At 59.2% G+C, this 23,172-nt stretch overlaps 1 protein-coding gene across 2 annotated transcripts in view; it reads left to right on the forward strand.

Moving 5' to 3' along the window:
* SEMA3F (semaphorin 3F) overlaps nucleotides 1-19,878 on the forward strand; it is a 104,793-nt gene extending 84,915 nt beyond the window's left edge. For both annotated transcript variants that reach the window (XM_026657024.1, XM_026657025.1), the window contains 13 exons: nucleotides 3,889-3,982; nucleotides 6,476-6,595; nucleotides 10,108-10,247; nucleotides 10,711-10,825; nucleotides 11,661-11,730; nucleotides 13,064-13,208; nucleotides 14,120-14,342; nucleotides 16,240-16,328; nucleotides 16,903-16,944; nucleotides 17,468-17,625; nucleotides 17,984-18,051; nucleotides 18,940-19,073; nucleotides 19,313-19,878. In XM_026657024.1, the coding sequence (XP_026512809.1) occupies nucleotides 3,889-3,982; nucleotides 6,476-6,595; nucleotides 10,108-10,247; nucleotides 10,711-10,825; nucleotides 11,661-11,730; nucleotides 13,064-13,208; nucleotides 14,120-14,342; nucleotides 16,240-16,328; nucleotides 16,903-16,944; nucleotides 17,468-17,625; nucleotides 17,984-18,051; nucleotides 18,940-19,073; nucleotides 19,313-19,771 (1,857 nt within the window). In that variant the 3' untranslated portion in view covers nucleotides 19,772-19,878. The remainder of the gene's footprint in view (nucleotides 1-3,888; nucleotides 3,983-6,475; nucleotides 6,596-10,107; nucleotides 10,248-10,710; nucleotides 10,826-11,660; nucleotides 11,731-13,063; nucleotides 13,209-14,119; nucleotides 14,343-16,239; nucleotides 16,329-16,902; nucleotides 16,945-17,467; nucleotides 17,626-17,983; nucleotides 18,052-18,939; nucleotides 19,074-19,312) is intronic.
* The last annotated feature ends 3,294 nt before the right edge of the window (nucleotides 19,879-23,172 follow it).

The raw sequence follows: 23,172 nt of genomic DNA on the forward strand, positions 1-23,172 counted from the left end.
TGCCCAGCGCTGGGTCGGTTTCCAGTAACACTTAGTGCAGCTCACCTGCATCACTGAATTGCAGCTGCCCTTCATGCTAGGAGAAAGCGCCATAGTGCTGCATATGCAGATGGGGTGCTGCGTGTTTGTACTCAGTGCGGGTGTGGCAATAGCTGTTGGATTGGGATGGTTGGATATACACCAGGGTGGGGGGTCGTACATACCCAGTTTTACCTCAGTCACATTGATGTGCATGCTCCCAGTGAAGCTAGTTGTTTCCGTTACCCATTGTCACCGCACTAAATGCTCTTTTTCATCCCATCCATTCATCCGAACCTTAATGCCCCTGTATGGCTCCGTGTTATAACACCACCTCCTGCCCTGACTCAGCCCATTCCACTGAAAGGAGCTGACATGAGCAAGTCCTCAGGTAAAAGAGGGGTCAAGGGAGGGAGATTAATTCTGTCTGATCCAATCCATCTTTAAGACAACGAGCACAGCTCATTTGTGTGACTCTCTGAGACAGGGATGAGCTCAGCAGTTAGCTATTTGAACCCTGTGTCTTTCACTTCCAGCCCTTCAAATCTGGCCACTTCCAAAACAGTCACCATGCGCCAAAGCCCATAACCGACCCTCCTTTTCATCCCCTTGGTAGACAAATATTCGCGGAACATTCCAACAATCAACAGCAATTATGTTACCAACAGCTTAGATGCGAGCAGAACATCTGGACTAGATATGGTTGAAATGTTCCAATGGAAAGTTTTTCCATTGAAAAGTAGCATTTTTTCATAAATGCCCCTTTTTTCTTTTGGTCACACACTACCACCAGCATTATTTTTGGTTTCCAGCAAATATTTTTTTTATCAGAAAGGTGATCAAAGTGTCGATCACAATTTTGTTTCCCAACTTTCAGGCAATGAAAAATTGCAATGACCATTTGGATAAGGGTTTCTATTTTAAAAAAAACAATTTGCAAAGAAAGAAAAAAATGGGTCAATTTCAAACCATTCAAAATGAAAACAACTTCAGCAGTTTTCACTCCACTGGTTTTTCAACCAGTTTTAAGCAGGACTGGCTCTTGGATTTCAGACAAAAAAGCAGAAGACACCTTCTCAGGTTATAGGAATGGGTGTGTGACTTTTCCTCGAAACTGATACCCATGGCTCTCTACTCACAAGTGCAGGAGTGGCACGAAAGCAGGCTGGCTTGGGGCAGTTGGGCTGGTATGACTTTTCATTCATGGATGGTTTCTACCATGCTGCCATACAAAATATCACTAGCCAGGGATGAGACACCTTGGACTGCCCCGATACATGGGAACATGGACATTGCCAGGCTGAATCAGAACTGAGGTCCATCCAGCCCAGTGTCCCGTCTCTGACTGACGCTGGTGCCAGCTGCTGCAGGGGAAGGTGTAAAAGCCCTGCAGTGGTCGATGTGGGGTAATCTTCTCCTCACGTAGGTCTCTAGTAGCCAGCGATTGGCTCATGCCCTATGTAGAAGATTGAATATCCCTGCCAAAAGTTATTGTGGACATAAGGTGGCGATAGCACGCTGGGGGGCACAAACAAGGCAAGCCCATTGCTGGTGTAGGGCTAATATGAGGTGTGATAGCAAATCAGACAGTGGTGGGCTGGCTGCCATGGAGATGGTCTGGGAACTTGAAGTGAGTTCAAAGGGCCACCATCCATTTGAAATCTAGCCTGTTTCAATCATGAGTGCAAGGTCGCTCCCGGCCCCGCCCCTGCCAGTTCTGTGGTGTTACACTCCTCTCTCTTCCTTCTCTCTTCGTGATGCTTTTCTCTACCGTCACTGTGGGGTGTCACTCGGACTGTGGGAGAAGCTGGCTAACGCCTGGGCTGCATGGAGGATGTCACCCTGGTGTAGCGACCTCTGCTGTACACAAGGGAAACCACAGCTGGCACAGAAGCAGCCAACCCAAGTGGCAAGCAGGGTTGGACTCAATCGGTGCAAATAGCTATTTAGCCCTGTGTACACTAGGAGTTGTACTGGTGCAGCTACAGTGGTGGCTGGCTGGACTCGGGGGAAATCACTAGTACAGACCAGACCTAATTAAATATGGGCCCCATTCAGCAAAGCACTTAAGCACATGCTTAAACTTTACGGTTAAAGGTTAATACTGCTGCCGACTCTCACAGTTTGATTGCGAGTCCGGCAGTTTCTGGAGTATTTGTTTAAACCTTCAGCTGGTGGCATCAAGAGATTGCAGGAGAGTCTCTGCTTTCATTCAAAGTCAAAGGCAGTTTCTAGCCCTCCTGGTTGCAGAGGAAAGCTTGAAAACATGACGCGTGTGTGCCCCAAAAGCTTGGAAACTAGAAATCAAAGAAAAACAACCCCACAATTATTATTAGGGTTTTTTCCAAATCTCATGATTTTTAAGCCAATCTCATGATTTTGGCAGGTCAGATAACGGATGTTCAGCATTTAAAGTTGGCAACACCTGAGTTAAACACATGCTTAAGTGCTTTGCTGAACAGAGATGGTTTGATGATTTGGGACTTGCTTTATGGGGAAACCAGGGACTATTTCCCAAGTAAGGTCAAATGTACAAAGTAAATAAATTGCCACACTGCCTGGAATGCCATCCTAAGGGGCAGTACTTCCTGGATTGCACTACTGGTGGGTGGAACTTCCTGGAATGAAATCACCCAGTATTGGTGGTATGATGTAGTGTGAGAGTAGGACGTGTAGCCTGATCTCACCATTTGATCTTCCAGCACACATTTACATAGAGACGCTTGCCGTCCCCACTTCCTGAGCTTCCTACTCAATGGAGTTTAATTAGTAGACTATAATTGTGGTATCACATGCAAAGGATGAAGGACTGTGGAGGCTTTAAACTCATTGCTGCTTGTACTGGAATGTCATTTCCTTAGCAGCCACTCAGACGGGCCCTAGCTGGGGTTGTTTCTGTTTTTGTTCTAACCCAGGCTGCCATCAAAAGGCTTGTGGCTGACAACCAGCAGCATTCCTGCAAATCAGTCATTCTGTAGCTGTAATAACATGACAGAGGTACTGACTGTCTCTGCTCTCAAACGCTAAGCAGGGCCTGGCCTAGTTGATATTTGGATGGGAGATTGCCCATTAAAAATGAATGATTAGGCCCTCTTAGCTTTGGGTCAGCGCCCCCGGCGTGGCTGAGGTGCCATTGCTCGGGCAAGATGGCAGAGTTGTCAGCTTGTGGCTGTTACTACTGTAATAAATCTGCATGCAATGCTACTCTGCATGGAAAGCCAGGACAAAGGTGGGGCCAGACGGAGGCCCCACCACCACAGATGCCCAGCCATTGACTCCAGCGAGATTAATGGTAGTGACAGAAGGACAGGTGCTGTGATGGGGCGATCGCTGAGCAACCTTGGGCTTGTGCCATTGAGGGCTTTGTCTAGGCCCACCTGGGAAGGGAACTGGGCACTTGCAGCAGCATTGGAGTAACAGCCCCTCACCACTCCACTGTACAAACACATTCTGCATCAGCTGGTGCTTCCAGGTTGCCTCCAGGATGCACCCCAGCTGGAGTTTGGTGCCGGAGCTGTGAAGCAATAATGATCCCATGACATAATTCCCCAGAGGAGAAGTGATAACCCCCATGTCCCGCTCAGATTCCGCCTCGGCAATGGGTAATTCCGTTCTGCCTCTAACTTTGCCTCCGCAGTTTCAATGGACCCAGCATTCTCCGTCATTGCCTGTCGTTCGGTATGCGCAGCATGACTGTGGGCTGCTAAATAGCTGCTGTGCTCCCCCCCCCCCCCAAGAGGGGGCTGCATTTCATTGCTGGGTGAGGTGAGGCTTGTGAGCACTGTGGAGTTATGAAAGCGCTTTGGGCTCCTCTGTCCTACAGAAATGGAAGGGGCAGGTGTAATGGGCTCCCTCCTCTCTCTGTTCCAGGATTATATCTTCTACCTGGAGCCAGAGAAGCTGGAATCAGGGAAAGGGAAGTGCTCCTATGACCCCAAGGTGGACAGCGTCTCAGCCTTGATAAGTGAGTCCTTCTCTCTTGCAACTGCAGCACTGCAAGGTTTCCAAGGGGATGGGGGCTGCTCTGGCTGGGCCCTGCGGTGCTCCAGAGGGACACCCAGCTTGTTCTCGGCACTGATTCCAGAGCCATAGATGGACCTAGACCAAGGGGGCGAAGGGGGTATGGCGGTGCCAGCCATTGCCAAGGCACAAGGCCAGGAAAGGGCCAGAGCAGCGAAGGGGAAATGCAGACGGGGCTGTTGCCTGGTCTCCATAGCGGGGAGATGTCTGCAGGGGTGAAGGTGGAGTAGCCAAGGCCCAAGGGGCACCAGAGCCCAAAAATCTAAGCTTGGCTCCTCGCCAGAACCACTTCAGCCAGGGCAGGAAGGTGCCTGAGCCTTCCACCAAGGGACCAGGCAACTGGGAAGGTGCCCAGGCATGTGGCCTTTAATTCATGAGCTCCAGCCCGGAGCCAGAAGGGGCCTGGCTGGTTGGCTCACGGAGGATGCAGCCACTGTAGATAACGTGTCAGTCCTGTTGGGCTGCTCCATCCTCCGCACCGCCACCGATTGAACCCTCGGTCACCCTCTCCACTGGTGCCACGCGACCACTCTCGTTGCCCAGGGAACCCCCAGAAGAACTCGACAGCCATAGAACGCCTGCACCCTGCTCTGAGCCAGCCCTGTTCTCAGCTGCTGGCGAGCCCCGCCTTGTGCAGATACTGCTGCACCGCGTCCCACGTGGACTTGCCACTCCAGTGAGAAGCAGCCACTTGCAGGTTACAGGGAGCTGAAGCCAGGGAGTGCACAGGCTGGGGGAGCTCCAGAACTCCTGTCCAGGCTTTGCCTGGGACAAGCCAGGGAGCAGAGGCCTGGGGAGCTGGCTGTTCTCTTCCCGGCCCCGGCACACATGGTTCCTCTTGTGTGGACCTGGAATGGCGCCCACCTGAAACAGATGCTGCTGGCCTGACACAAGGCTCCACCATGACTCTTCATTGCTCAAGGCTGGGGAAGTCTCTCCCCATGAGCTCCCATTTTGTGCCTTCCCTAGGCTGTCCCCCACCCCCTTGAACTAGCCAGCACCACAACTGCATGGGGGTGGCCCACAGACCCCTGCTCTCCCGCCCAGCCGCATTGGAGCGGAGCAGTGGGGAGGGACCTGCACCAATCTCGGTTGAGTGCCAGGGCTGGCTGTGTGCCAGGGAAATATTAGGTGGTTTGAGACTAATGTTAAAATGAGAGGTGATGAGAAGCTGTTTAGGACTTCAGGGCAGGTGGCTGCGGAGTGGCTGCTCCCCCCTCCCCAGAGACGTTAGCCTGGCGGTGTTCTACAGCTCCACTGAAGGTGGCTGCCCCCAAGGAAGCCAGGCAGAGATCCGAGTCCAGGGCCCAGCAGTTGTGGGGCCAGCAAACCCAGACCTGGTGTGGGGGAGGGAAGGCAGCGGGGCACTTTGGCCCGATGTGAGGACTTGGAGGGCTGTGGCTTGGCAAGAGGCACCCAGATGCCATGGTGATGGGTGTGGGACGAACCTAGGTAGAACAGAGTGGAAAATGGGGTGAGAGAGGCTCTGACGGCCACCGACAAATGATGGAAAAATCCCCAGGGCATCTCTTTCCTCGACGAGGTCAGATCCAACCCTGGGGTAGGAATGGCCACGGTGAGTCAGCCCCATGTGCTAGGAGCATCTCCACCCCGACTTCCTGTCCTATTTCTGTCTCCCCATTCACCTCCCATTTCCTGTACCTCCCCCGCCCCCTCCCAACTGATCAGGAGCAGCCCCGGGCACTGCTGGCGCCCTCCTGGAAGGTGCAAGGCCACAGTGCAGCGCATGGCATCCCTGGTGTCCGTGGTGCTTTGCCCCTGGGGTGGTGAGGGGTGGGGCTGGCTGGGATGGGGTTGCAAAGGGCAGGAGAGCGAGACAGAGCAGTGAAATAACACGGGATGGTATCGATGTCCTGCCGTCCCCAGGCCTGTATAGGCAACAGCTGTGCCGAGCTCCCCCAGGAGCGTGGGCCAAAGCTCTCACTTACTGCTAATCCCACCCTGGGCCTCGAGGGGCCTCGGCCGCCTCTGATCCTCTCCAGGCGTGAGTGTTGCCTTACACACTAGCCCCGGCACTGCTTCGTTCACTGGGGAGCAGCTGCAAAGCAGGGGGCTAGCAGCCGGGCCTGGGACAGTGCCCCCATCCCAGTGCCTACTGGGTACCACATAGCAGATGGAGACCTGTCTATGAGCTGACAAGGAGCTGGGGTCCCTCTCCCCAGAGGGGAGATGGACTGCTCTCAGGGCTGCCCCAGGGAGCACAGGACATCCTGTCAGGGAGAGGGCATCAGCCACCCCCCCCCATGCCAATCAGCAGCCCCTTCCCCGAGCTTCCCTCTTTGGGCAGGGCTTGGGGGCAGGACAAAGGGTCTGCATGAGGAGGGGCTGGGGGGTCCTCAGGCCCCCCACGGTCCCCCTTCAGGAACTGCTCCCCTATACATCCCAGTCCCTGCTGACCTCTGCTTCCCACCTGCAGATGAGGAGCTCTATGCCGGCGTCTACATTGACTTCATGGGCACGGACGCGGCCATCTTCCGCACCATGGGCAAGCAAACAGCCATGAGGACTGACCAGTACAACTCCCGCTGGCTGAACGGTGAGTCCGGGGGAGCCACGGGTGGCGATGGGGCGGCATCATGCATCTCCGGGACGTGGGATGCTGCCCAGGGCCTCGCAGTCTATATAAAGCCCAGTGCCTGGGTGCCCTCTGGCCTGCCATTCCTGGGGCTTCTCTGGGGCTCAAGTAGCATGAGCACTGCATCCAGGGTGGGGCCAACACCCCACAAGCGCCCAGGAGATCCCCACCCCCTTGCATGGAGTTGGTGGAGCACTCTAGCTACGGCTGCAGTGTTTCAGGAGAATCTCCATGGGTTAGCCCCGGTAGAAGGCAGTTGTGGCCTCATGCCAGCTTGGCAAGGCTGTGCCAGGTACATGGGGCAGCCTGGGGGTGCAGTTTTCCCTTTGCCTGTGATACGCCAAGCAGAGCTGGTGAAGTCACAGCCCTAGGGGCTATGGGCAGTAGTGGGCGAGGTGCGTTTTAACCAGGGTGATGTGAACGACAAACTTTCCTCGACTTCCCTCCAAGCCCCCGACTTCCCTTCACCCCCCCTCAGCTTTGTGCCTTCTCCCACACCGCCTCTGTGCTGGGAGCTGCCACTCTCTTCCTTCAGAGCCTGGCGCCAGGGCATTTCCACCCCTGCGAGCTGCTTCCAGGTGCCCTGGAGCCTGAGCCTGCACATCTGCTCCCTTCTGGTTCCTGCTAGCAGTTCTGCCTCTGCCAGCAGATCCGGCGACACTGGGCTCCCACCGCCAACCCGCTCACAGCTGGGGGCATTCGTGGGCAGCAATCCCTGCTCTGGGTGTGTTTCCAGCAGTAAGAGATCCTTCTGCAAAGACCCATCAATGCACGCTCGTCCCACTCCATCTCCAGCGGACACCGCAGAGACGCTGCCTGCCTGCCTCCTTGCAAGCTTCTGAGGCACTCCCACCATGGCAAACTGCTGTCAGGGCCCCAGCAGGAATGCCGGGCCTCCTGGCCCCGGTCACAATGGGTCTAGACATCCTGAGGGCCTCCCACGCAGAGACCTGCTGTGGAGCCGCGGCGATGCTGGCGCCGGGGGGCAGTTCTGAGGCTGGGCCCATCTCCTTCCCTCAGCAGTTTTCCAGAACATGGATGAGCGCAGCTACTGGTCCATTGTGAGCAGAGAGAGATTCCACCGCTGCTCCCCTCTGTGCTGGCCAGAACCAGGCTCTAAGTCCTTGGGTGCCCTGCTCGAGAAGCTATAAGAAGAGATCACTAGAAATACCAGAGGAGCGAACGGGATAGCCACCATCTTGGCCTGGGAACCTCCAGAGCTCAAACCAGGAGCTGCTACACTGTGAGCTAGAGCCCAGGCTGGGGCTGTGAGAGCCTCACCTCCTGTGTGGACCAGGCACAGAGAGGGGCCTGTGACCCATGCTGACCAGGGGGTTACGGCAACCCAGGAGGAAAACAAATCGGAAGGTTGATATCATCCCAGAACACAAAGCAAAGCAATTGGCAACTGGCTACATTCTCCCCTCAAAGGCATTGTCCTCATTGAGCAGGAGAACCTGGACACATGTCAGACTGGGAAGTGCTACAGACAGGACATGGCCATCTAAGGCCAGCCATTGCCTAGGACGGGTGTCACAATTTCATCCCTGACAAAGAAGTGCCCTACTGAAGGGAGTTCTTACTGAAGGACCAGGCTAGTGCTGGAGCTGAGGAGGAACTCTGAAGCATCCCTGACCTGTTTTGCCAGGACAGCCCTTCCCTGGTGCAGCGATCTGAAAGGGAGAGACCTTCCCCAGGTGCATGATCCGAGACACTTGCAGATGTGCACCCAGACTCACCAAAATTCAGGCCATTCAACCCAGTAGCTGCCAAGCCCTCATGGCTCCATCCCTGGAAAGTGGGCAACCAGTGAGCAGCACTATGTACTCAGCCACCTTCAAAGCTGGTAAAACCCAGAAGAAGTGGTGGCCATTTCATCAGGCAAGGACAAGAATTCCCTCCCAGCATGTGAGCCTCAACGAAAGGGTCTTACCAAAGGAACAGGGAGTCCCTTGAAGGCCCATGTGGTGTCTGGAGGAAGTGCCAAAACTCAAGTATTGCAGAGCCAAGTCCTGGAATAGAAACAGCAAAGGACAGAGAGCAAATAAAACTCATAGAAAGGTAGATAGGTCTGGGTCTGGGTCTGGGTCTGGGTCTGGATGGATGGATGGAAGGGTCTGTATAGAGGGATAGATGGTTCTGCATGGGAATAGGTGGATGGGTCTGGATGGGAATGGGGTGTCAGCCCCATCATCTGCAATAACCAATCCAGAACATCTCTCTCCTGCTCTCCCTCCCTTCCCCGCTGCACCAGAGGGAGGTTCCTGGTGGGAGGTATGCCTGGCCTTCTCCCAGTAGCACCTGCACCTGTGGCAAAGCAGCAGTGACAGCTGAGTAAACTGAAGTTGGAGCGATCATATTATACCTCTGGGCACAGTAGCTGCAATTGAGAAGGCAGAGCTGTCACTGTAGGCTTGAAGGCATATTGATTGATGATGGACAGATATTCTAGCAGGAACAGCACTGGTCACTCCACTTCCAGCTGCCAGACAGTTTCCATTCTAACCTCCTGCTTCCAGTTGCTCGAAAATTGCTGGAACTTTGGGGCTAAAATTTCCCAGGCATGGGCTCCTTCGTGTGAATTGATATCCAAACGTTTGAGCAAAAAACTGTCAAGCCATTTTGGAGTCCAAGGAGAGTTGGGGGCCAAAAGGGGATACACTTTTCTCATTATTAAGAAAAAAAATCATCGGACTTTTGTATAGCACCTTGAGCACTGACACAAGCGGGGGTAGGCCACTGATGTATGGTATGAGACGTGCCAGTGAGAATACATGGGCATCAGTCTGCGTTATGGCCTTAGTGAAACACTTGTGCCAGGTGGTTAACCACGGTCACCCTAACCACAGTCACTGCTCCCGTCGGAGTCAGTGGCAAAAGTCCCCCTGGCTTCCAAGGGATTGGTCACAGGATACGTTGTCGCTGCAATTAGCCTGGGGGCTTGGCAGCTAGGTCTGAGCAGCCAGGTTAGCCTTGTCTGGGTGTGAGCGTCCCCACTGCAAGGCCCAAGCTGTGCTACTGTGTCTTCACTCACCCGTGTGCCTGTGGCACATCCCATGGTTCTTTGTGCTGAGGAGTCGTTCCTGGTCACTTGCAGAGAACTTGTCTGTCCTTTGGGGGGACTTGTGGGAAGGCCCTGGAGGCTTCATGCTGGGGGTGCATTCCCCCCAAAGACAGGGAGCTCTCTAGCTAACTAGTTCCACTTTACGGGCTTTATTGCTAGCTAAAAACTTAGGATATTACATTAAAAACTGTTAAGAAAAAACTAAGGTTGCCTTGTTGAGCATTCCAGAGCCACACAACTTTAACTGCCCTGTGTGTGGGTATTGCCAAAGGGTGTTTCTTTACAAATTCACATGTTCTTTTGCCAGCCGGGGGGCAATGGGGCCATGTACTAGCCTCTCAATAGATTGCAGGGCAGGCTCCTGTCCCATTGGCACATGGCCTCACAGCGCTGGCATGTCTGGTTGCAGACCCAGCGTTTGTTCACGCCCAGCTCATCCCGGACAGCGCCGAGAGGAACGACGACAAGCTTTACTTCTTCTTCCGAGAGAAATCAGCTGATGCCCCGCAGAGCCCTGCTGTCTACTCCCGCATCGGGCGCATCTGCTTGGTATGTACCTGGCTCCCCACGGCGCACCCTGCTGGGAGTGGCTGGGAGCTCTCCCCACAGACAGAGCTCCTGCTCCATTCTCTACAGTGCCCCCAGCTGGGACTGGAATACCAGCAGTGTCCCCTACAGACTGAGCTTCTGAAGGGAGAAGCTGGGATTTGAATAGAGTAGCTGGGAGCCTCCGCACAGCCAGCCCTCCTGCCCCCTCCCCACAGTGCTCCCTGCTGGGAGAGGCTGGGGCTGGAGTACCGGGGAGCCCCCCACAGCCAGCCCCCCCGTCCCACTCCCCACAGCACCCCCTGCTGGGGGAGGCTGGGCTGGAGTAGCTGGGAACCCCCAACAGCCAGCGCTCTGCCCCCTCCCCACAGTGCCCCCTGCTGGGAAGCCCAAGCTAGCAGGACGAGCCTAGCTCACGTTCTGGTTGCCCGGGTGCCTGAAAATGGTATTTTCCCCCCTGGTTTAGAATGACGATGGAGGTCACTGCTGCCTTGTCAATAAATGGAGCACGTTCCTGAAAGCCCGGCTCATCTGCTCCGTGCCGGGGCCTGACGGGATCGAAACGCACTTTGATGAACTCCGTAAGGGCCGGTGGGCAGGGTGCACTGGGGCGCTGCCATGGAGCGCGCCGGGCAATGAGGTGTCTGGGAGGGGCAACAGCTGACTACAGATCCCAGAGGTGGTAGCGGGCAGAACCTCTGTGCTGCCCAAGCTGTCACTGCAGGCTACAGCGTCTCTGAGCAGGGGCACCGCTTGCGTCAGGGCAGCGCCACATCTGGGTCCCCAGCACCTCCTGGGGAGCTCACAGGGGCCTTCCTGCCCAACCAGGAGCCTCCACAGAGGTGTCCAGCGAAGTTGCTCTCACCAGAGGCTGGGAGGCAGTGCAGCCCCCGATAGCTTGTCAGCGCCTGCTGTGGCATGTGATGGATGGGCTGCACCCGGGAGCAGGACGCGCCGTCCCATCGCCACCTGGTTCCCTGCACTTTGCTTGCCTAGATCAATTCCAGATGGTGCCCAGAGGCTCCCCTGGTTCCTAAGGGGCACTCTCCCCAGCCTGCATCTTCACCACTGGTGCACGCCTTGCAGCTGAAGCATCCCCTGTGCAACAGTGCCCCCGGCTTAGCCGGGTGTGCCCCCCACAGCCAGCACTCCTGCCCTGGTCCCCACAGCGCCCCTTGATGGGAGAGGCTAGAGTAGCCGGGAGACCCCCACAGCCAGCGCTCCTGCTCTGCTCCCCACAGCACCCCCTGATGGGAGAGGCTGAGGCTGGAGTAGCCAGGAGCTCCCCACAGCCAGTGCTTCTGCCCCGCTCCCTGCAGTGCCCCCTGTTCTCCCTCCATCTGCCCTGTGTCCCCTGGTCCCTGCAGAGCTCTGGGGCGTCTCTCCGGCTGTTGATGCTTTTTCTTCTCCCCTCAGAGGACGTGTTCATCCAGCAGACCCAGGACGTGAAGAACCCCATCATCTACGCCGTGTTCGCTGCCTCTGGGTGAGCCCACCAGGAGGGGTCGGGGATGGGTCTCCATGGGAGTGGAGGGGAGAGGCACTGCAGCAGGGCCTGGGGACGACATGCAGGGGCTGCTGGGGAAGCGGGGTAGATATGGGGGGGTATCACACTCGGGAGGAAGACCCTCCTAGCGCAGGGCATGCTGGTCAGGCCCATCCTGGCACTGGCAGAGGGTTCTGGGTCAGGCCTGTCCTAGCACAAGCAGAGAGGGTTCGGGGTCAGACCTGTTCCAGCGCGGGGCACAGGGGGTTCTGACTCAGGCCTGTCCTGGCGCTGGCAGGGAGGGTTCAGGGTCAGCCCCCGCCAGGTGAGAGCAGTGCCCCGCTGGGCCCTATTCCCCACTTCCCCTGGCGCCCCCTCCAGTGTGGTCTCCCGTCGCACAGTCTGAGCTCAGGCAGGAGGGGCTCCATGGCCTGAGATTCCCTCTTTCCTGCCAGCGCCAGGACCAGGAGTGGGGCTCCCTCTAGGCTCCCCTCCCCCACGTTCGGAACCCCACAGGGCTGGGCACTGGCCTGGGCTACACTGGGTTCTGACCCATCTTGGCATGGGTCTGGGGCTGGCGCTCCCTATCTAGCCCCATGCTCCCCGGGGCTTCGTGGGCGCAAAGGGGTCTCTTTCCTCCCAAAGAAGCCGGCCCCACCCATCCAGCTGATCACTGCAGGGGGGCAGGGGTGTCTGGGGGGGTCTCGCACTGCCGCAGAGGAGGGGATCCCAGCCTGACTGGGGGTTCACTCGTTATAACCCAGAGCCCTGGAAAGCATCACGCCCACCCCCAGCAGGGAGGCACGCACTATTTCACAGATGGGGAAACTGAAGCACAGAGAGGGTAGTGACTGGCTCAGGGTCACAGCGCAGTCCTGCAGAGCCAGGCATGGAACCCAGGCATCCTGGCGCCCAGGCCGGTGCATTAAGCACGTGGGCAGCCTTGCTGTGTGTCAGCTGGCATCACTGAGTCAGTCCCAGCGGGAGAGGCCAGGCCTGCTGGGCAGCTGCTGAGGACCTGGATCCCTCCGGATCTGCCTCTGCAGAGATCCAGGATCACAGGCAAAGCAGCTGGGTGGGGCCGTTCCCCAGCCATGTCCAGGCATCGCTGTGCCATACCTTCACGGCCAGTGGAGCCCTGAGACCCCCGTGCCAGGCTGGGATCGTTGGGGATGAGCGTTTCTGGATCCCACATGAGCAGAGAGCTCGAGGTGCTGTCCCAGTCTGACTGGGTGGGTCCCTGCCAGGCAGGTCAGGGCGGGGAATGGGTTCAGGGTGGGTCTGACAGAGGTGCCCCCTGGGGATAACGTGATTCTCCCCCCTCCACCCCCAGATCCGTGTTCAAAGGCTCCGCTGTGTGCGTGTACTCCATGGCCGACATCCGCATGGTCTTCAACGGGCCCTTCGCCCACAAGGAGGGACCCAACTACCAGTGGATGCCATACACGGGCAAAATGCCCTATCCACGCCCGGGCACCGTAAGTACGATTGGGACCTCCTGCCAGAGCACCCGGCAGGGCCGGCAGCAGGGGAGCGGGGGTCCTCTGGGTATGGCTGCAGTGATGGGAGCTGGAGGTGGGGGGTGGGGGGCACAATCACAAAGTGCCCACCAATGAGTGTGTCTGGGCAGGGACCTCCCCTGTGCAGAGACTCTGACGTTGCCCCCCAGGACTCCTGGGACTTGCCCCACGACGGGGTTTAGAGCGACTCCCTCTGGCCAAGCCAGGGACTAAGAGGGGCCATGGGAACTGGGCGAGGGCCAGTTTGGCCCTCTGGCTGCCTGGCCGCCTGCTGCGTGGAGAGAGGGTGTCAGTGTGTGGGGTGCTCAGCCCAGCACCATCCCATGCTGGCCTCGTGCCAGGGCTCTGCCAGCCCCTGCACCAGGGGCACCCAGCCTGCTCTGCCAGGGGAGAGGCTCCCCCTATACCACAACCCCCGGCTTGGGCAGAGGCAGGGGCAGTGCACAGGGGCAGCGCGGTGGGGAACGGAGGAGTCAGAGGCTCCCCACGAATGGGGCACAAGTGAGATGGTGGCTGTGGGTCGGGGTCTCGTGGCACCTGATGCTGGCTGCAGGATGGGTGTGCCGGTGCCTTCAGGAAGGGAGACGTGGGCAGAACAATGCCCTGGGGACATGGGGGAGCCGTGCCATGCGGTGGGATGGTGGCTGTGCATTGGGAGGCGGGCCATGCGGTGGGGTGGAGGAACCATGCCTCAGGGGACAGAGCAGAGGCCGTGCCATGGGGTAGGGTGGGGGGAAGCCAGGCCACGGGTGGGGAGCGGGGGGAGGCCGGGCCGTGATTGGGAGGAGGGAAGCTGGGCCGTGATTGGGAGGAGGGAGGTCGGGCCGTGGGGTGGGGCTGGTGTCTTACCTGCCCGCTCTGTGTTTCAGTGCCCAGGAGGCACCTTCACCCCCTCCATGAAGTCGACCAAGGATTATCCAGACGAGGTGATCAACTTCATGCGCTCGCACCCGCTGATGTACCATGCCGTGTACCCCGTGCACCGCCAGCCACTGGTAGTGCGCAGCAACGTGCACTACAAGTTCACCACCGTGGCCGTGGACCAGGTGGACGCAGCCGACGGGCGCTATGAGGTGCTTTTCCTGGGCACAGGTACCCGCAGACGTGCGCTGGAGACACACACAACATGGACCCACACGGGCCATGCGGGAGGGCATGCTGCCCGGCACTGGGCACGGCAGGGAGCTTAGCCCTGCTCTGGGCCGACTCGCCAGGTCAGCGTTGCCAGGGCTGCGCTCCGCGCTCTCCCCGTCAGACGTGCCTGGCGACCAGCTCATTGACAGAGGAGCCTGGCAGAGAATTCCATCTGGAGTCCCCCAAACCCAGGGGCTGCCCCAGAGCCCGTTCCGGGGGTGCAGCAATCGAGGCCAGGCTGTCTGTTCAGGATGAATGGAGTGGGTGCCCTGTGGTGACTCCAGCATGGCACAGAGCCGGGGAGGGTGTGGGGATCTGGAGGTGAGTGTCCAGCCCCTCCAGGCTCCTGGCGTGGGGTCAGGTTCAGCTCCCAGTCCCCAGAGACTGTGGTGCCCTCAGCAGGGACTCAGCCGCCAGAACTGGGCCGCACCAAGCGGGGCTGCAGGCGGGGCAGGGTCTGCGCTGGCTGTCGGTTCCCCACCCCTCGTGGAGGGATTGTGCCAGGATGACGCCCTGGGCAGACCCCAGCCACCCCGTGCTAGGCAGCCTGGCGCTTGCTGGGCCACGTGGGGCCTGGGCCATCTGGGGCCGCGGGGGCAGGGTCTGTGCCAGGCCCCCGGGAGCCAGCCTGGGGGCAGAGAGGCTTGTTTAACTGGTGGTCTCGTTGTGGCAGAGTGGCCGGCGCTGCCTCGGCCCCTCTCAGGGAGCCAAGCCCCTGGCTGCCAGCCAGCCTGGGGAGCCCAGCCAGTGCCACCACGTAGGTGGCAGGGAACGCTAATGACCCAGAAAGATCCCGTTAGCTAACGGATGCGCTGCCTCCTGGCCAGCTGTTCTCTCAGTCGCCCCTGCACATGGCAGCCTGGCCAAATTCCCCCACCACCTGTCCCGCCCGCTAGGGAATTTCCTCCCTGCCCCACCATCGGTGTAACGAATTGCCAGAACTCAGCTGTTCCTTCCCCCAAGGGTCTGGGGGGTCGCCAGCAGGGCCTGCAGCAGGCCTGTGCGATGGCGAGGGGGGATCGGGCTGGTGCCTGGATGCAGATGACTGCGCCGGCAGCACTTGATGGTAGTGAGGAGCTCCCGCACCTGTGCCCCTGCACTGCCGAGGGTGGGGTGCCCGGCAGGACGCGGGGGTCCTCGCTGCCTGGGCAGCCCTGCCTGCCAGCCAATTTTCCCCAGGCCCAGGACTGGAGTCCCAGACCAGCCTCACTCTGCATTGCGCAGCTATGTTCTGTTCATCCACCGCTGCACTCCCCCCAGAGGCAATTGGTTTGAGTGACGGGAGCTGGGCTGTCCCTCCCCCAGTCAGCGGCATGTGCTGTGGAGCGCTGGCGGCCCGCGGGTGAGGGGCCAGCCAGTGCCATGTGCACGCGTTAGTTAGAGCAGCACGTTCTGCAGCTCCCCATGTGTGCGGGGCCCATCTCTGGGGCTCACATCCAAGTCAGAGCAGACGCCGGCAGCTTTGTGAGTTCCTCCTGCTGGTACTGCCTGCAGGGCCCCCGCCTCCCCCTGGCACTCCAGTGGAGGCTTCGCCTCAGAGATCCCCAGTCAGGCGCAGCGGCTGCTGGAGAGATCCGAGCACCGCGGTTCTGCCGGTGTCCCTGGGCAGCTCCAGGGCTGGTGGATCCTCCCAGGGAAGATGAAGCTGTGGCTCTAGGGTTCAGTCCAGGACCCGGAGCCCTGTGCTGGCTAAGAGCCTCGTGCTGATCCAGCCTCGGCGTGTTTATAAAGCCATGATGGCAGGTTGGCCTCTCCCTTCCCATGCCATCCCCATCGGCATGGCCCCGCGCCCCAGGCTGTGGCAGGGTGGAAGGGTCCATCCCGCGTGGCGCTGAGTGCCGGCTGTGCCTTGCAGATCGCGGCACAGTCCAGAAGGTGATCGTCCTCCCCAAGGACGACCTGGAGACCGAGGAGCTGATGCTGGAGGAGGTGGAAGTGTTCAAGGTAACGCCTCCTGGGCCCTGCACGCACTGCGCTCTCAGGCCTTGCTGTGCCCCCCTTCCCCCGCCCTGGCCTGGGACAGTTCTCCCTCCCTCGCCCCCGCTTGGAGGAACCTCCCTTCCTCCCGCTGCTGCAGCGGCCATGTGCAGCAGGCCGCCACTGCAGCCTCATCTGTGGCTTCCCGGCGGGCACCTGGGCCCTGATCCAGCACTTGCTGGTGTCAGTAGGGGGCATCACAGGGCCCACGGCTTCTGTCGGCACTGACCTCCGGCATGGTCAGTGGCAGGAGGTGAGCGTGCCATTTGGCTGGCTCCACAGGAAGGATAAGAGCCCTGCTACTGCAGCTTGCTGAGGGAGTGCTCCAGTAGATCATGTGCCAGCAGCCTGTTCCCGGCGCTAAGGGGCCGGGGTTGGAGCCCTGGCTCCCCGGGGCATGTGTGGCTGCTCCAGGGAGGGGGTTTGATGTCAATGGATTTGTTTCTGACTCTCTCAGCCCTTTGCTCCCTGTGATTGGGAGCAGCTCCAAGGGGGCTGAGTGGCCCGGACTAACCACTGTGCTCCCGTGCTCTCATTCCAGGTTCCAGCCCCCATCAAGACCATGACCATCTCCTCCAAGAGGGTAAGCTGGGGTGGTGCGCTGCAGGAGGTGGGGTCCTCACGGGGGTTGTCCACCCGGCGCAGACGCCAGCCCAGCCATGGCACTCCCGCCTGCTGAGGAGGGACGGAGAGTCCACATGTTCCTAGTCGGACAGGGACTCTCCGAGTGTCCCAGGGGCTTCCACCTTCAGATGGGCTCCGTCGCTAACTCGCAGGGGCGGGCGGGGGAAGGGCCACTCAAAGATCTGAGCTCCCAGCCCCGCTTGCGGGAGCATCGGGGGGCCGGCTTGGAGGGAGATGCGCGGGGCGCCCCAGAAACCCGCTTGCTCTGCCTCAGCCAGCTCCGGGGAGGGGGGATCTGCTGGGAGGGGGGAGTTCCCGCCCATTTCCGGACAAGTGCTGCGCTCTCAGAGAGGCAGCCCCTCCTTGATCCCAGCCTCTCTTGGGGCGCCCAGGCCAAGGGAAGACAGGTGGGTTTGGCACCTGGGACAGTGCAGGGTCTGCAGCAAGGGGGCATCTCACCATGTCTTCTTTGCCCCCCATAGCAACAGCTGTACGTGGCCTCGGCCATAGGAGTGACCCACCTGGCCCTGCACCGCTGCGACGTGTACGGGGAGGCTTGTGCCGACTGCTGCCTGGCCAGGGACCCCTACTGCGCCTGGGACGGCAAGGCCTGCTCCCGCTACTCAGCATCCTCCAAGAGGTACGGCCCAGCTGTGCTGTGGGGGCAGTTATACCGGGGGCCCAGCACAGGGCCAGGCAGTGCTAGAGGAAGGGGCTTTTATACGGGGGGCTCCTGCGCCCCACATGGGTTCTCGTACTCACTGGCTGGGTTTGCCAACAGGGCGCTGGCGCTGGGAGGCAGTGTGTGGGGGCAGGGGACTCAGTATCTTTGATGAGAGGCAGAATTGGGGCTCCACCCCAATCCCCATGGTACCTGGAGGGGGATGACTAAGCCCGCATGATGCAGCCAATCTCCACCTATGGGGCTGCCCCAGGTGGTTGGGGGTGCCCGGAGACTGTGAGCAACTTTCCATCTGTGCCTTCTCCCCCTCCCACAGGCGGAGCAGGCGCCAGGATGTCCGGCACGGTAACCCCATCCGCCAGTGCCGGGGCTACAACTCCAACGGTGAGTAGGGCCGGCCGGCCACCCTGCCCCTCCTCACACCCATGGCGGGTACGTCCGGGACACAGGGGATGGAGAAAGGCGGGGTGGGGATATGACATACGTCGATTAGATGTCCAGATCGATAAATGAGTTGCAAGGTTGGATGGATGGATGGATGTGTATGTACAAGGATGGATGGATGGATGTGTGTGTGTGTGTGTGTGTGTGTGTGTGTGTGTGTGTGTATACAGAGATGGATGGATGGGTTTGTATGTACGTACAGGGATGTATGGATGGATGGGTGTGTATGTACAGGGATGGATAGATGGATGGATATGCTGGGTGGGTGGGTGGATGGATGGATGGATGGATGGATATGCTGGGTGGGTGGATGGAGGAATGGATGGATAGGGTGGGTGGGTGGATAGAGGGATGGATGGATATGCTGGGTGGGTGGATGGATAGATGTGCTGGGTGGATGTATGGATGGGTGGATGGATGGATCGATATGCTGGGTGGGTGGATGGATGGATGTGCTGGGTGGGTGGATGGATGGATGGATGTGCTGGATGGGTGGATGGATGGATGGGGTGGGTGGATGGATGGATGGATATGCTGGGTGGGTGGATGGATGGATGTTCTGGGTGGGTGGGTGGATGAATGGATGGATATGTTGGGTGGGTGGATGGATGGATGTGCTGGGTGGGTGGATAGAGGGATGGAGCAGAGTGAGGGCCGAATGCATACACTGGTCGGCTGGAGGTAGATAGAGTGCAGAGGATGCTGCAGTCCCCTTAGTGAGGACAGGCAGCTGGAGGCAATGGCTCTCCCAACTCTGTGAGTAGGGTCGGGTTCGCAGCGTTGTGTCGATCCATTGCCCGACCTCCTGTCTCCTCTGCCCCACTCCAGCCAACAAGAACACGGTGGAGGCCATCCAGTATGGGGTGGAGGGCAGCACGGCCTTCCTGGAGTGCCAGCCCCGCTCCCCGCAGGCCACCGTCAAGTGGCTGCTCCAGAAGGACAACAGCGACCGGCGGAAAGAGGTAGGAGGGCGCGGAGCTGGGGGGTGCCTGGAGGGAAAGGCCCTGCAGCCCACTGCCTGCTGTCTGGGGCAGAGGGCCAGGCTGGCATAACGAGGGCTGCAGGTTGGGACTGAGGCGGTGGGGGAGGCTTGCATGGGGCCTGTCTCTAGTCTCCCCCTCCCCTCCTCTGATGACCCCCCCATGCCTGGCTGCGTCTCACCCATTCTAACGCTCTGGCCCTTGGCCTCTCTCCCATCCAGCTGCGCATGGAGGACCGGGTGCTGCGGACGGACCAGGGACTGCTCCTGCGCTCCCTGCAGCTCTCAGACAGCGGTCTCTACTCCTGCACGGCCACCGAGAACAACTTCAAGCACACGGTGGCCAAGGTGCAGCTGCACGTGCTGAGCAGCGAGACCGTGCACAGCGTGCTCTTCCAGTCAGAGGCGCCCGCCCTGCAGGCTGACGGCGACGTCTCCGCCTCCGCGCTGGGCATGCGGGCTGGCCTCCCTGGTGCCCCCGGCCCCCACTACCAGGACCTGGTGCAGCTCCTCACCCAGCCTGAAATGGGACTCATCAACCAGTATTGCCAGGGCTACTGGCGGCATGCAGCCTCAAGCCACAAGGAGGCACTGGCCAGCCTCAAAGCCAAGGAGCTGCAGGACGAGAAGAAGCCTCGAAACCGCCGGAATCACCAGCCAGACGTGGACCAGCTCACATGAAACCGCCGCCAGGGACTTTGTAATAACAGTGCTATATTTTTCCCCCCTTTTAATATTAAAAATATCTATAAATATATATATAAATATATATATATACACACACACTCCCCCCCTCCCTTTCAAGACAGTATTTATTTGTAGGTTGTACATAGTCCATGGGAGACGTGGTCCCACCCCTTTACCCCATGGCCCTCTGGGTAAGATAGCCAGGTTCCCAGAGGCACCCTGGCCAGCAGCTTGTCCTTTTCTCTTCCTAACTTCTATGGTACTGTAAAATAAAAGGCAGGCACCGAGCATGGGGGTGGGGCTAGGGTAAGATCCCTTCCCCCGGTCCCTCATCAAACCAGAAGCTCTTGATGCTGGCCAGCGCAGAACCCTCTGCCCGTTCTCTTGATGCCAAGCCAGAGTGCTGGCACCTGGAGGGGCCGCTCGCTGTCTCTAGCTGGGAGGAGGGTGTCTCTGAGCTGGGGTGCCATTGGTGGAGCTGCCATGTTCCCTCTCCCCCTGGCATGGGTGGGGGAGCCTGGGTTTGGTCTGTTTCCTGCCAGTGCCCTTGGCATTGATGTGTGCTGGGCCCGAGCAAGGGGGGGTGTCTGACTTAGGGATGGGAAGTCCATGCTGGGGGTGGAACTTCTTGGCCACTGACCATATCCTTCCCCTGTTGGCACTGGACGAGGAGGGGACTGGCAGGGAGAGAGGGAAGTGGTCCCCTCAAGGGGACAGGGTCCCCAGGAGCCTGGCACCCATTGTGCATGCACGCCCGATGGCACGTCACTCCTGGCGGGACTGTCCAGGCTGGGTGCCTCTCAAATGCCCAGGGAGGCGCCATCGCTGGGCTAAACCCGGTGGGGTCGAGGCTAGAAGGCCAGGCTTTTCCACCCGCCGCTGGCCACGCGTCACTCCTGCGAGGGGTATGTCTGGGAATGATATCACAGGCTCAGCCTGGGCTGATTGGTGGATGATGTGATGCCCTCCAGGGGGTGGAGCTGCGGTGGTATAAAAAGCAGGCTCTGTGGCCGGATTAAGTCAGGGATTCAGGAAGCAGAAGGGGTGAGGATGTCAGCTGCAGCCGTGTTCCTCTGGTGCCAGCTGCACCCAGCAGGCATGCCCCTTCCTGGGCTCTGCTGCGGTGGCACCTCGGAGGGTACTAGGGAGACTGGGCATAGGGGCCAGGAATGGCTGGGGCAGACACTCCGCCCCCGTCCCCCCCCACACAGAGGTGGGAAGAATTCCTTTCGGCAGGCGGGGTGAAGCGAGGAAAGGACAGAGCGAGTAGGAGGATGGAGCGAGGCAAGTCGGGGAGAAGAGGCAGACGGGTACCTGGACAGCCCGGTCCCCTCTACTGAGTGACTTGGGCAAGTCACTCCCCTCAGTTTCCCCATCTGATTACTTCTCATTATTTATTAAGCCATGGCCCCACTGCTGCTGGACCTGGCAGCAGCAGCCTCTCTGCTGTGTGGCTTCATGATGGGGGGGGGAGCAAGGAAGGAGTGTCAGTATTGAGTTGTGAGGCATTGTGGGTAGTGGAGTCCTGGGACACGTGGTCGCTGCACTGGACCATGTGTGGGAGCTGTGTAGTGGGTTTCCTGGCAGCTGCACTGTCCCAGTCATGGGGACTGGGAGCTAGGGAAGAGTGTATGCAGGGAGGGAGCCAGAGGGATGGGGGGTGAAAAAAGGGGTCATGGGCAGGGGCTGACTGGCTGAGAGCACTGCCTGCATTCAATCCCTAGGCCTAGTGGCCACAGCCACACTCACCCTGGCAGACCCCAGAGTGCTTTGCAAACTGGACCGACAGAGGCACTTCAGTCACCTCTCGGGGTGGGGCAGTTACAATAGTGCCTCTGCCCCACAGCTTAAGTCAGGACGCCGAAATTGCCCTGGGAGCTGGACTCCAGATGCTTGGGGCAGGCATTGGCTGCTGCTGCTGCCGTAGGGGTTTTAAGGCCTGTGCTCAAAGCACCTGCCTGAAGGGGCTGTTAATTGGTGGGGAGAGACAGAGCCTGGGGTTTACCCTGGCTCCCCCGCTCCCAGCCTGTGCTGCCTGGGGTCACCACTAGGGGCCAACCTCAGCCCTGGATTCAGCAGGGGGCCCAGCTCATGGGATCACAGAGCCGCTGGCATGTTGCCCACACCACCCCAATAGTTCAGGCCAAGTCCGTGGCTGGTGCAAAGCAGCGCAGCGTCATGGCCTGCCGTGGGTATTGGTGGGGCTTCGCCCCTTCCCACCAGCTGAGGATCTGGCCCTGGCCCCTCCAGAGTCAGGTGCCCATCCGCCCACTAGCGTGGCATAGTCCCAGCGCACACGGGCACTCCATGGCCGCTAGCAGCTGCAGCATTGCCCACTGGGGCAATCCAGGCAGGCTGGAGCAGCGGGACCAAGCAGGGCAGGCACTGCCCTCCAGACAGCGCACAGGAAGGTTACTCAGGCTCAGGGCGAGGGGGCTGGCCCGAGAGCTGGGGACACAAAGAGGACTGGGTGCCAGTCTGGGAAAAGGCACCATTAGCCACGAGGATCACTGCCCCACCCGAGCCATGATGTGTGGGCACAGCCACACCCACAGCCAGCCCTGGCACTGCACACTGGTAGAGCCAGGCACCTGGCAGGGGCAGATGGAAGCCAGGGCAGTACTCACTGCACTAAGTGCTGACTCTCCCCGGGCAGGGGAGACAATAGCGTAAAGATCAGCTCTCCCCAAGCAACTCCTGGCTTTCTGGGGTTGGAACCAGCTGCCCTAGATGGTAAGCACATGGGGCTATAGAAATTAGTGTCTAGCCCCATAGAGGTCTGTAGTGAAAGCTGGACAATACTATAGATAACTGCCCATGATTTCAGATGAGGGAAGAACATGTGACAGGGTCATCATGCTAGGACACACTTCACCCTGCAATTCCACCACAGTCAGAGTGCCCGGGCGCCCAGGGGCAGTGCCCATCTCTATTCACATGACAGGCATCCGAGAGTCACCCATTGGTTTCCTCTGAGATAACAATGCCAAGTTCCTTACGCACACACACACCCCTTAGGGCTCCGCTCCCCCCGAGCAGATGGGTAAGGGAGCAAAGCATCCTGGGGTCAGTTATGCAAATTCCAAAGCAGGAAGTCAGGCCCTGAGAGCCCCGCCCCTTTGCTCCCAGCTAGTTGAGACTCAAAAGGGTACACCATGGTGCATAGGGATAGGCAGGGAGAGCTCACCCTTGCCAGGCCAAACCAGTAAGACAGGAATTGTGCCCTTTGCTTCCCAGTGCTGCTAATGCCTGGTGTTAACCACTTCCAAGTGGGCCACTTCTGTGATTGAGTGGCCCATGGCTCATGTGGTGTGTACTGACAGGTACATGCCAGGGCCCTGCCCATCCATTCCCCTCGCCCCCCACCCCATGGGACAGCTGCCGGCGCCGGTTCA

The sequence above is a fragment of the Terrapene carolina genome, unplaced genomic scaffold, assembly GCF_002925995.2.
Source record: "Terrapene carolina triunguis isolate 2854851 unplaced genomic scaffold, T_m_triunguis-2.0 Scaffold235, whole genome shotgun sequence".
Lineage (NCBI taxonomy): Eukaryota > Metazoa > Chordata > Testudines > Emydidae > Terrapene > Terrapene triunguis.